Raw genomic sequence first — 13,830 nt, 5'->3', positions numbered from 1 at the left:
AATATAGTTCCCTTTGTCTTTCCTGTCAATTTGTCCTTGTTTTGTAGAGGACCAGGCATTTTCCCCTCATTTTGTGTCTCAACAATGAAGTCTCAGTGATGACAACATGGTTAAGGAAAATTGTAGCAATCATTTATAGTATCTGAGATAGTTAAATAATCTACATATTTAATAGTGTACGTAATTTATATATTTTATAGGTTTACCCACTTTTTAGGAAAACAAATCACAAAATTATTCTCAGTGAGTAGTATTTAAAGAACCTCTGTTGCACTAAAAATGAATGTTCAAAGTAAGTCTTCAGGAATATTTGTCACTGTTTCACTAAATGCCAGCATAAATAATATTCATGTCATTGCATCACCGCTTGCCCATGTACATCTTCTGCTCTTTTCCTGAGAGACACTAAATCCTAATTGTCATGCCACCTTTTGCCTCCCAGCATCTCCAGAGACGGGGACTCATGGACCCTCCTGGATCTCCTGCCACTACCATCTACCAGATTGGACTTGATGAATAAGCAGGCATTTGGGAAAACAGATTCGCCAAGCAGTGCTTTGCGGGGGCTCCCCAACATATTTGAAAATGCAGTACTTGACTATAGAAGACTGAGTAGGACAAATGGCAATTTTCTTTCACCAAGAAAAAGAGGTGGCTGATCATACATTTCTCACAGTTTTCTGTAACTACTCAGAAAATAGATACTCAACCTGCATAAGGTAAAAATAATTGCACAGATATTTGTAAGATCTATTAAAGATCTTGTGGTTACACTAGCTCTATATGAAAGAACAGAAGCTCTTCAATGTTTCAGGAGCATAAATTACCTACATATCACTTAAAAGGGAGAATATCAGCTGCATCGGTATGCCATTACTGATACTGCCCTCCAATAATGACATCAGAGTGGGAAAGTCAGAAAACGTGGGATCCAAATTCTGGCCCTCAAACTGATTTTTATGGGATGTAAATGTTTTCATTGAGCACAGGATTTGTCATGTGGGTTTTAAATAAACTCCAGGACCTCAGGCCAGAGAGCAAATGGATATTTTAAAATGAAAACCATGGAGCAAAGTCAAAGATAGTATGGATCTACCTCACTAATGTCTAAAATCTGCCCTCAGATATATATGCAGTTTTGTGTTATGTGCATGTATTTGAATTGCACTAATTACATAAAAGAACAACAGTTTTGCCCCTTTTCCCAAGTGGGTAGTCAATATTTGAGGTCTTGATGGAATCTTTCCATTAGGAGGAGAAATTTATTATACAAGTCAGGTATTTCTTTGGTGCAGTCCTGTTTATTTACAAAGAACAAACACGAAGTCCTGTTTTCCTGAATCCAGTAAGAACAAAAAGGAGGCATTTTCCTTGCTTGCAATTTCCAAGCCTGCCTCTTCAATGAACATTCTGCCCAAAAGAAGTCCCCTCTGTTAGCTTCCTCACACAGCCACACTCACACTGCTTCTCTTGCTGTCTGCTTGCTTCCCCATTGCTTTCTGTTTCTGAAAAACACACACACACACACACACACACCCCTCCACTAATCATTATCCCAGCTACTGTGACTGCAATATGTCCCAGGGAAACCCCTCCTATTTTCCCTCAGTTGGTCCTTCCCATGTGGCCCAGCACTTTCTGCATGATTTCGACTATTTCAGCTTTCCTACTCCATATGGAGATTCTTACTCCATAAAAGACCGTATTTGTTTCTTTGAACGACCCACGAGTTTCAGTGAGGTATGTGATTGCCCACAGACCAAAGACATGCTTGCTGGCAGCCATCAATATCCTCTAGCACAACAATACATTCTTTAATTACACCTCTGATTTGTGCAGCACCTTCCATTAAAGGGACTCAAAAGTGGCTTATAAATATTAATGAATTAAGCTCACAACACCATCGAGAGGTATTTAGGCAGTTTTACAAAGCATATAGAATTAAGTAGCTGGTTTACAGTGTGGTTTGATCACACTCATCTCAAAATGAAATCAGCAGGAGCTTCTTGTGGTGTAACAGGTTTTATTGCAACTTGTTTGTTACATCTCTCTGAAAAAGGCCCTAAGTAACTTGCTCAGGGTCACGCAGGAATTCTATGGCAGCACCAGCAATAGAACCCACCCCTCTTGGCTCCCAAGTCTTGTGCTTTGGCCATAAGGTAACTCTTCCCATTTCTGTTACCTTTAACTCTACAAAGCTGTGTTAAAGGAATGGGAATGTTGTTGATAATCACCTACATCCCTGACTCAGTCTATAAATCTTAGGCCTGATCTACACTGAAGGGGGTGGGGGGGGTTCAATCTAAGTTATGCAACTTCAGCTACATGAATAACGTAGCTGAAGTTGACGTACATAGATCGACTTACTGTGGTGTCTTCACCGTGGTGAGTCGACTGCTGCCACTCCCCTGTCGACTCTGCCTGTGCTTCTCGCCGAACTGGAGTACCGGAGTGAATGGGAGAGCACTCGGGGGTCAATTTATTGCATTTAGACTACACGCGATAGATCAACCCCCGCTGGATCAATCGCTGCCCACCGATCCGGCAGGTAGTGAAGACATACCCTTAGAAATATATAGTGGAGTAACTAGACAGCATGTAGTGACTTTGGAATTAAAGAGAGAATAAAATAGGAGGTGTGTATTTCTCCAAATGGTGACAAAATTGCTCTTTCAACAAAACAACCATGCACACCATGGCCATAACTGAAGGCAAATTTGATTCTGAAAGGAATCAAGGAATAAGATAGGAAAAATACTCCAAAGATAAAGAAACAAGTTACAATAAAACCTGAAACACCACAAACTGTTGTGAGAGCTCAAGGAGCTAACAGAAAAATCACTACAGCACATCCAAGTCTTACTGGAACTATTTCTGCTCTCAATCTCACTGTGTAACCTTACTGAGCCAATGGGCTTCCAGAGGTGTAAATGAACATAATTTCCAATAGTCCTCTCAACAGAAATGTTAAATGTGTACCTAAGGGGAGAGTTTGACCCAGTGTTAGAAGTTTTTTATTTGAGCTACCTTTGTTTTACAAAATAAGATCTAATCAACCAGTTGGTTTGTGTTTTGCATCATGACTCTCTCAGAGGTTTCCTTGATCAACATACAACAAATATACCAGAAAACTCTATGCCTGGACAGTCGCCAGTGAAGTCAATGGTAATTTTTTTTGTATCTAAGGTAGAATCTAGGCCCGTAATTTTGAAATAACATTTTCAAGCTTGCAAGCACACAGAGAAATTTATAACTAGGAGAAGGTTCCCTGTGGAATAACAAGCAAGCCTGACGGTTTCCCACTTAGAGATCAGTCCTACAAGGTGCTGAGTATTGTCAATTCCCAGTTAATTCAATGGAAAGTAAGGACACTTTGGCATCTCACAGGATTGGAGCCCTAAAGATTTCAGTCAAAATGTCAAAAGGACCATCTTAAAAAGTTTTAGTTGGGAACACAGAACCTTTTACAGAGAAAATACTCAGTAATACGCATTATGTGGTCTGGAGAGGAGACTATTAGTTCACCAGTGACGTGACATCTTTAGCTGAGATGTAAAGATTTACATTAGACATATATCCTCATAATATGCAACTTCATTTTGTCCCAGTTATTTTTAAGAATAGTTTTACTAAAATCTTTACATATTAGTCTTACAGATAAAGGAATAGTTTGGAAAATAATACAATGAACAGTTATGTACAAATGAAGAGATGGATATTTAGGATGCATACATTACACTGTCCAGGAAACTCCACTTTGGAAGGCATATGTATGAGATGCTGAAAACATTTTAAAAGATTAAAATGAGAGTGAAGAACTGAAGAAAGAGTGACATAAGGGATAAAGCAATATTAAAAAGGGCCTAAAGAATTCCATGGGCAGTTCACCTGTTCACCTTATACTCATGCACATGACTTTAGTGAGACTACTCACAAGTGTCAGGCTCAAAGGGTAGTGATCAATGGCTTGATGTCTAGTTGGCAGCCGGTATCAAGCGGAGGTCCTGAGGGGTCGGTCCTGGGGTCAGTTTTGTTCAAAATCTTATTAATGATCTGGATGATGGGATGAATTGCACTCTCAGCAAGTTCACAGATGACACTAAGCTGGGAAAAGAGGTAGATACGCTAGAGGGTAGGGATGTGGGTCCAGAGTGACCTAGACAAATTGGAGGATTGGGCCAAAAGAAATCTGATGAGGTTCAACAAGAACAAGTGCAGAGTCCTGCACTTAGGAAGGAAGAATCCCATGCACTGCTACAGGCTGGGAACCTACCAACTAAGCAGTAGTTCTGCAGAAAAGGACCTGGGGATTACAGTGGACAAGAAGCTGGAGATGAGTCAGCAGTGTGCCCTTGTTGCCAAGAAAGCCAATATAGCCTGACAAAAAAAGCCTGTATTAGTAGGAGCATTGCCAGCAAATCGAGGAAAGTGGTTATTCCCCTCTATTCGGCACTGGTGAGGCCACACCTGGAGTACCGTGTCCAATTTTGGTCCCCTCACTACAGAAGGGATGTGGACAAATTGGAGAGAGTCCAGCAGAGGGCAACAAAAATGATTAGGGGGCTGGGGTACATGGCTTACAAGGAGAGGGTGAGGGAACTGGGGTTATTTAGTCTGCAGAAGAGAAGAGTGGGGGGAGGGATTTGATAGCAGCCTTCAACTGCCGGAAGGGGGGTTCCAAAGAGGATGGAGCTAGGCTGTTCTCAGTGGTGGCAGATGACAGAACAAGAAGCAATGGTCTCAAGTTGCAGTGAGGGAGGTCTAGGTTGGATATTAGGAAACACTATTTCACTAGGAGGGTGGCAAAGTACTGGAATGGGTTATCTAGGGAGGTGGTAGAATCTCCATCCTTAGAGATTTTTAAGGCCTGGCTTGACAAACCCCTAGCTGGGATGATTTACTTGGTGTTGGTCCTGCTTTGAGCAGGGGATTGGACTAGATAATCTCCTGAGGTCTCTTCCAACCCTAATATTCTATTATTCTATGCAGGACTTGGCCTAACTGATCCAACTTCTGAATCATTTGTCATTTCTTTGAGTCTAATTTTGCACATCTAAGGGTCTGTCTATATGAGGAGTTATTCCAGAATAGCTATTATTGATTAACTATATGTTAACTGCTGATTAAATACATAGCTATTGCTGATTAACTAGATGCTTTAATCCCTATTCCACTTTCTGGATTAAACTAATTCTGAATAATGCACATGTCCTACAATAAGGGTGTCTTCACAGAGTGAATCAGGAATATTTAATCCATTTTAAATTTACACCCAACCTTATTCCAGATTAATTTACATGTCTAGACAAACCTTTAAACAGATCTCCCTTTGAAATCAAGGGAAGTTTTGCACAGGTAAGGTCAAAACCCTTAACTACTGTAGCATGAATGGAAGGTATTAGCTTAGGCTGAATGTGAAAGTTGTGATACAGATGAAAGAAAATGCCCCCGAACTTCTAGCTGTCATGCAATCTATTACACTGTGAGTATAGCAGCGGTCTCCAACCCTTTTACGCACAATATCACACTTTGAATTTAAGTGCAACCCAGGATCTACCCCGCGCCTTCCTGAAAGCCCTGCCCCTTCCCTGAGGTTTAGTCCCCCTTCCTCCATCGCTCGCTCTCCCACACCCTCACTCACTTTCACCAGGCTGGGGCACGGGGTTGGGGTTCGGAAGGGCTGCAGGCTCTGGGCTGGGGCCAAGAGGTTCGGAGTGTGAGAGGGGGTTCCAGGCTGAGCCTGGTGCGGGGGATTGGGGTGCCGAAGGAGATGCAGGGTGCAGAGTCTATGAGAAAGTTTGGGTGAAGGAGGGGACTCTGGGCTGGGGCAGAGTGTTGGGGTGCAGGTGGGGGTACAGGGTGCTAGTTCTAGGAGGGGGCTCTGGGCTAGGTTAGCAGTGCTGGCTCCCGCTGGACAGCGCTTACATCGGGCAGCTCCCAGGCAGTGGCGCAGTGGGGCTAAGGCAGCTGGGGAGGCATATGGCTCTGCACACTGCCCCTCCCTGCAGGCACCATCTCCGCAACTCCCATTGGCCGCAGTTCCCCATTCCCGGCTAATGGGAGCTTCAGGAATGGTGCTTGCAGGCAGGAGCAGCAGGCAGAGATCCCTAATTCCATAACTGGGGGCCGCAGGGGCGTGCTGGCCACTTCTGGCAGCGGCGTGGGGACAGGGCAGGCAGGGAGCCTGCCTTAGGTCCGCTGCACAACCAGGCTTTTAGCAGCCGGAAATTGCAATTGACTGTCAGAGGCTCTGGGATCGATCAGTTGATCACGACTTACCAGCTGGTGACCACTGCAGTATAGTATTATTTTATAGAAAAATGTAATTAAACTGGCTTTTTCACTCCACATGGTGTGACCACACCATTGTTAGAAAGATGATTGAGCCAGCCAAGCAGAGTCTACAAAAATGCTAGTATTCCACTACATAGAAGAGAGCTTTATTAAAATCACATTACTGTTGCTGTAGGACTGCACTAATCCTGCTTCCACATAAACGTTATTCACAAAAACTAGCAGACAAATTGTATATCAAAATATTGCAGGTGGATAGCTTCCTGGTCATTACAGTTACACTATTCCTTGACTGGATAAAAGGACCTTACATCTGGAAAACAGTACAGGTTTAGCAAAAGCCTACCAAAACTGAGTTTACAAGTGCAACCAAGCTTTGACAGCATCACAGAGCAGAGCATATGTAATATTTCCAGCAATAGGCCACAAGCTTTCTGTTGTGGTGGCTATTGTTTCCCAGTAACAAAGTGGGTCCATATTGCAAGTGAGTAGTTGGAGTGGGTTTAGTATTGTCTTTGTAGTGTTACTATGCTAGTCCAGAATTAATATTTGAGGTAGTGGGAATTGGGTCCACGTTTTACACATTTATTTTCTGGACTCCAGAAACAAAATTAAAAAAATATAAAAGAAATGGCATTGTTCCAATACAAAAAGCAGAAGACCACAATCAGAATGTCACCACGTGCTGACACCTGTTGGCTTCATCTGGCGTCTTTGTGGCATGGTACCTTCATGTTAAAATTGTGTTACTGCAATAATCATAAAACTTTTAAAAACATCCAGAACAGGTGAATTAATCTTCCTATCAATCTGGATAATCTTAATCCAGCCATTCTAGCTATGGTAACATGATTTTTCCAACATGGCTCAAGTTTCAGTGCATGATTCAGTTTTATATAGATTTGCACACATTTCAGAATCACCACAACTTCACCAGATATTACTTTTGTATCTAACCATGTTTCATTGGCCATTTTTGATCTTCATATGCTCAATGAACCCCAATTATGTATTACGTTTCGATGTATTTCTCAGCTAGTCAGATCAATCCAGGGTAGCAACTCATTTCATGTATTTTGCGTGAAGTTTGAACATTTTGAGTGCCTAATGGCCCATAACAAGTGGCAATTCATTACAAGCTTTTGTAAGTGATCATGCTATTAACCTGATCTACTTATCCTGTAGCCACTGAAATCATGGGAGTTCTGCATGTTGAATGGCTACATGATTGTGCACTATAAAACCAATGTACCACCCCAAGGGTTAAATTGAGTTCATTGTGGAAGACCACTGACTTCATTGTGATTGTATGGTTATAACTGACAGAAGAATTCGCTCATCTGTATTTTCTACCAGAAGGGCTGTCAGTAAGTCTAGGCACATATGAATTGATCCTTATTAATTCAAGCCATCATAATAGACCAGTGACCTCTTCTCCCACTTTAATACAGAAATCCTTGTTGCTTACTAGTAGCTCCTAATGTTTTGGCAGAGTTTCAATGAATTCTACTAGTTGGGTACAGAAACCGTATCTCTATCGCAACTGTTATCATTCTCAAGTGTTGTAGCAGGTAAATTAAAATGATGGTCAGATTAATTCAAGATTCCTTCAGAAGGCCCAAAATAAACCTGACATAGAATGTAGTCCAACCTAACACCAACATAGCTAGTTCCTAATCCTGAAGTCCTTATTGAGTTCTTAGTCAGACACAACTGTATCTTGATGTCAATGGGAATTGTCACAGTAATATTATTTTACTATTAATTTACTTTAGAATATTTTTTTAGGTTTTTTTCTGCCCACATCTCAATTAAAAGGGTCATTTGTTGGGACCTCTGGTTTTTTCAGAGGCAATGAAGTTATGATCTCCAGTCCAATGGAATTCAAAAACACTGAACATTGTCATGGATAGAGTGGCATTGTTCTTATATTACCAAGTATGATTTCCTGTTACTTAGATATTGTATATGCACCTTAGTTAGTCTTAACTACCCCTTTTTCAGAATGCCATTACTGAAGAAGAGTTTGGGGAAGTTTATCCAATTCCTTATTTTTCTTTCTTTATTCTTGCAAAGAAACTAGATGTAGCCCACAGGAGTCAGCAGGTAGTGACATTCTAACTGTGATCATCTTTTTGAGTTAGAAACCTATTATAGTCCTTCATCCCCTTTAATTTTATTTTCTTGACTCCAAAAAATAAGTATAAGAAACATACCTGGCTCTGCTTGGCTCCCTGGAAGCAGCAACATGTCCCTGCTGCTCCTAGGCAGAGGAACAGCCACCAGGGGTTCGGCGTGTGGGAGGGTGTGCGGGGCTGGGGCACAGAGGGGGGGTGCAGTGCATGGGCTCTGGGACAGAGTTTGGGTGCGGGAAGAGGCTCGGGGCAGGAGGTTGGGGAGCAGGGCGCTCACCTCAGGCAGCTCCCCACAAGCAGCAACCTGTCCCTGCTGTTCCTAGGTGGAGACACAGTTAGGCGGCTCTGCACGCTGCCTCCACGCACAAGAGCCAATGGGAGCTGAGGAGCCAGCGCTCGGGGCAGGGTGGCGGCAGCACACAGAGCCGCCTAACTGCGCCTCCACCTAGGAACAGCCAGAACAGGTCGCCATTAATGGGGAAACACCCGAAGTGAGTGTCCCCCGGGTCCAGCACCCCCCACCACCCCTACCACCCAAACTCCTTCCCTCTTAGTTAACCAGAATTTTTCACTTACCAGCACCCCACATTCCCCCCGACATCCTGGATAAAAAAATCTTTTACTGTATATCTATGTATGTGAGGGGATTTTGAAAAACACCTAATGAGTTAGGAGCACAAGACCCAAAGAAATGCATGTGATGATAGTTGGTAATATGAACATGCATGACGTACAAGGAGTGGAATGGTATGCTTGGACCCATGTTTTATTCACTTATTTTCTGGGTACAAAATACAAAATCAAAGTAGATGAAGGAGGTCTGTAATACATTTCCAACCCAAAAAGCTGAAGATCACAGTCAGAATGTCACTACATGCTGACTCCTGTGGGCTACAGTTAGTGTTTTCTCTTCTCCCTCTTCCCTCCCTACCTTTCCTCCACACACACTTATTAGAACTCAGTCTCCTCAACTCTTGTTCCCTCATTAAACAATAAAACAAAATAAAAAGGATGTGTTTGAATTTTGACTTACTTCTTAGGAAGTTTCAGTTTTTTCACTTTTTCTTCAGCATATTCATCAGCAATTCCAACATGACAACCTAATGCCAATAGGGTTCTGGAAGGCAAAACCAGTGATAAACTGTCACTTTTAATATTGGTTTCTGTTATCAGATATACAGAACAGGACCCTTATGTCAAATCAGACCTACAAGAACTACAACATAAAATTCCTTTTTTTATGTAAAGATTCTTACCACACTTCTTTTGAGGTATGTGTTATACAATTCTATGTATTGTTGGAAAAATTTATTAGGATACTTCTAAGTACCCTATTTAAAATGTTAGATCAGACTTGTTATTAGAGCTTTCATATGGGTAAAAATTTCAAATACATCCGATTAAGATAGTTGAATGAAAAACTTCTCCTCTCCCTCCCCCCCAAAAAATGTTTATTAAAAGTAAAAAATTATATTGGTCAAGTACATTTCTGTTTCCATACACATTCCAGAAAAGGCTCCTCAGTTAAGCAGAGCAGATACTCTCTTTTGAGTTAAATACAATATAAATATAATACGCACAGCTGTAAATTGACTCTGAATAGATTGGTATAACCTTCTGAATTTTTTCAATATACCATCTAAAAAATCATGACTATAAACTGTCATTCTCTTTGTATTTCCTGATGTCTTGAGACAATTAGCAACTCTTATTTTCTCCCAACTCATAATCAAGGAGTCCATGCAACACAGACTTCATTTCCAAAAAGGAGAACTATAGGTTGTTTCCTCCAGGTAGTGTCAATATTACTCCTATGCCAGAGAACTTGGTGGACGAATGAAACAAGGTGTTCCTTTCCCAAAGAGACAGAGCATACTACCTCTGCAGTGATCTCAGACTCTGGCCAAGCCAAACAGCATACTGATACTCTATTTTTAACTTTCTTTCTTTAAGTGGGACTCCCATTTTGGCTTTTAAAAAAAAAGCTGGCATCCTTGTCAGATCAAAGGATCAAATACTAGCAGGAGTCAAAGATCAGAAATTCTAGGAAGGTGCATTCAGTTTATTTCTTTAGAAAATGTTTGATTTTTAAATGCTATAGTTTTAAGACAACACCACTACACTTTTTTCAGCATGGAACCAAATAAACTTCTGCAGCGGTATGTTATATATCATACACAAGTTTTTACTCAGCCAATGAATACAACCCCCAAAGATATCACAAAAGGAAATCGGAGCGGTCATGAGTCATTGAAATTTTTAGTACGATCTAAAAAAATGAAAACTTCACTACTCTGCCTGCCTTCCACGCACCTTTATCCTTCAAGATTAAATATTCTCCATCAATCTCTCAAAATCTACACACAAGTGAATTATACAGGTTTATCACTGATACATTTTTCTAATTACTTTTATAGTAAATTTAAAGGAGTCCTAAATTTTTTTTATTTGAATAAATGGTCATCAACCTGAAAAGGCTGGGCAACGTTGTCCTACACCATGACCATTTTATCTGATGTAATCGAACACCTACTAAAGCATTTTACAGTCCTCTATCACAGGCTAAACAGACAGATTATTCAAATCCAAGGGCCTACAAATGATCATATGTTGCCTTGTGAGGATAATGCGTACAATCTAAGGGCACACAGTTTTTGTTCTGGTTTGCCAAAAACTGTGATTACATTTCCTTGTTGTTATTGTTAGCCTACAGCTATCAACTGAGGAAAGACAAACAAGTTTGTGTTAGACTGAATAACTGTTGTTGTACATTATAATATGCTGTAAAAGTTCAGATAGACATATTTTATTGACTTTTGTCATGCATTCTGAGGGCAGGAACGTCTCCCTTTTAAGTACTGACAATTTACTAGTGGGATCACTGCTCTCAGTCAACATCTTTTTAGGCTGTGTTCATTTCTAAGATGATATGAAAGAAAAAACACCAGAAAATGTCACCCGTCTTCTTTAAAATGTGATTCTTTTAGAAAGAGAGACTTCAGATATTTTAATTGGCAACCAGTGGGCTTATCTGTGCTAGAAAATATTTTAGTTGATATTAGAGGGGTAAGTGTCAGACCCTAATTTTTCCAGTGTCAGAGTTACAAATTTGCTGTTAGTAAGATGGCTGGCTATGTTTCAGTTCTCTTAAAACTACAGAAGTGTACAAGTCCTCAAGTTTGGACCCAGATCAGAACTTTCCCCAAATTTGAGGGTGTTTTTATCATTAACTTTGGCTCAGACTGATTAAAAGAGAGACCCAAGAGATAGGAAATCAGGATTAAGATCCCAATTTTCCCATCACTCAAAGGGGTTGGGATGGAAGGTTTGATTTGGGCTGATTCTAGTTATACCATTCTTTCTCGATTTTACTTTCCAGTGCATACTGCTGCTCAGGGTGTTATACAATCCCATATTTATTTCTCCTTGCAGATGGATCATACGCTTCAACTGATTCTTAAATCTTATTTTTTCTACTGTATGTAAAATAAATAGTAGTGTTATCTATCATGAACCCACATTTTCTATCGGTTATTTTTCAATAAGGAATTATGTTTGTCGGTCTATTTTTTAAAACTCACGCTCAGTCCCATAAATTCGTATTTGTTTTTAGTATCAAAAAGAAAAAATAAGCTCTGAAATAGAACTTATTAACACTGTTTTCAATTGTTGATGCATAGTACAAGACTAGATGATGAACTGAGTTATACCACTGACCCTCAGAAAACAGAAATTTAATCCAGGACAAGCGGCTCAGTCTTCTACATTGCCTCCATCTTGCACGTGCAAGAATATTCTGACATTGCACAAATAACTCTTTGATAGCTGAAGACTTGCTTGTCAATCACCAATACAGTATTTCACAGTGTATAAATGTGTATATTAGAGGCTCAACCCTTTAATCACATCACTTTCTCCCATCCAGGGTAAGACTAAACACTAAGACCCAGATTCTCCATTTCACTAAAGCCACCAGCCAGAGATTCCCATTGCAGAATGCCCATAGGGAGCATCTGCTGGCTTACAGCTAACAGTGTATGTACCTCCTATGCCAGCTCTCCCAACCATCGCCAATGTAAGGGGAGGGGAGGTGTGTTGTGGGAAGGAGGTGTACGGGAAGATTTTGGCAAACCAGTAAAATGCCTGAAACCACCATTGTTTATTGCTAACAGTAACCAACTCAGCAGGCTGCACTGAACCACTACTGCTTATTGCTAAAAGTAGCCAAATCAGCAGGTCGTAAATTGGTCATGCAGCCTTAACGTAACCAAGGCAGGAGGACAGGGAGGTTCAGACAGGGCGGCTTGACCTCACATCTTCCTGCTAAGAATGTTGAAATTGCTGATATATGTATTTTATAAAAATAGGAAGTCTGTCTATATGTGCCCCCTGGAATGTTTGTCAGGGCCCCAAGGCATGGACACACAGAAAAATACAAAACATATCTGGTTAAATTGATGATCAAAAGAAAACCTCTTGCTTGACCTTTAAAAACTGCTTGCTTAGCAAGTTTTCTTTAAGGGATATGTCATTGTATTACTAATGTATAAATAAAGGGGGAAAGTTTGAGGTAGCTGCACTTCTCAGAAGGGGCTCTTCTGGGACGCTCCCTCTGGATGCATCTTGGGGTCCCCACCGGCAGACGGAAGTCTGGCCAGCAGGAAGCCTGTCATGGTGCCACTCGAAGGCCACACTCAGCTTCAGTAATTATCTAGGGTTCGGGGTGTTTTAATAACCTGTTGCAGATGTGTGTAAGTGTTTGAGACTAAGTAAAGTTTAGCTTTAAATGGAAACACTCTTGTGTTGTCCTGTTTGTGCCAGCCATCTATCGGTTGGACGGCCATGTCTCCCTTATTTCCTGACACCACTTCGCACAGAGTAAAAGTTACCAAGAGCTTTGGATTAAAAGAACCCCAGGTAACAGAGGTGGAATGGGGAAACTGAGTTCTGCTACAGCAAATCCTCCCTGGTATAAAAGAATTTACACAAGCAGAGTAAATTAGAGCAGTAGCCTTCGTGCTCTAATTTGCATCCAGACCAACTGGCACTGAATCAGGGAGCCACAAGTGGAGAAAGGGGAAATTGAGGCCTTGAGTCAGATTATAATCACCCTTAAGTTTACAATTCAAACAGACCCACTGAAATCACTTGAACCTCTCACAGACTAAGGTATATAGTATAGCATGAAAACCAAATAAACATATTTTAATATTAAACCATTTTCATTGACAACTCATTCTTGAATTTTGACATTCTATAGTTTATATTATTTTTATACTTCATACTTGTGAAGTATACTATCAAATATACTGAAATAGAAGCATAATGAGAAGAAAAGATGTGGCAGATGATACGATTCAAGACTTTTTTGATTTCTGCATCTCTAGATCAAGTAAGGCTG

General features: G+C 40.8%; 1 protein-coding gene across 2 annotated transcripts in view; it reads right to left on the bottom strand.

Annotated features, from left to right (window-relative positions):
* RYR2 (ryanodine receptor 2) overlaps positions 1-13,830 on the bottom strand; it is a 735,866-nt gene that overhangs the window by 322,808 nt on the left and 399,228 nt on the right. For both annotated transcript variants that reach the window (XM_043511417.1, XM_038395332.2), the window contains one exon: positions 9,463-9,546. In XM_043511417.1, coding sequence (XP_043367352.1) covers positions 9,463-9,546 — 84 coding nt within the window. The remainder of the gene's footprint in view (positions 1-9,462; positions 9,547-13,830) is intronic.

Source organism: Dermochelys coriacea, chromosome 3 (assembly GCF_009764565.3).
Source record: "Dermochelys coriacea isolate rDerCor1 chromosome 3, rDerCor1.pri.v4, whole genome shotgun sequence".
Classification (NCBI taxonomy): Eukaryota; Metazoa; Chordata; order Testudines; family Dermochelyidae; genus Dermochelys; species Dermochelys coriacea.
This window is presented reverse-complemented; position numbering and strand designations above follow the sequence as displayed.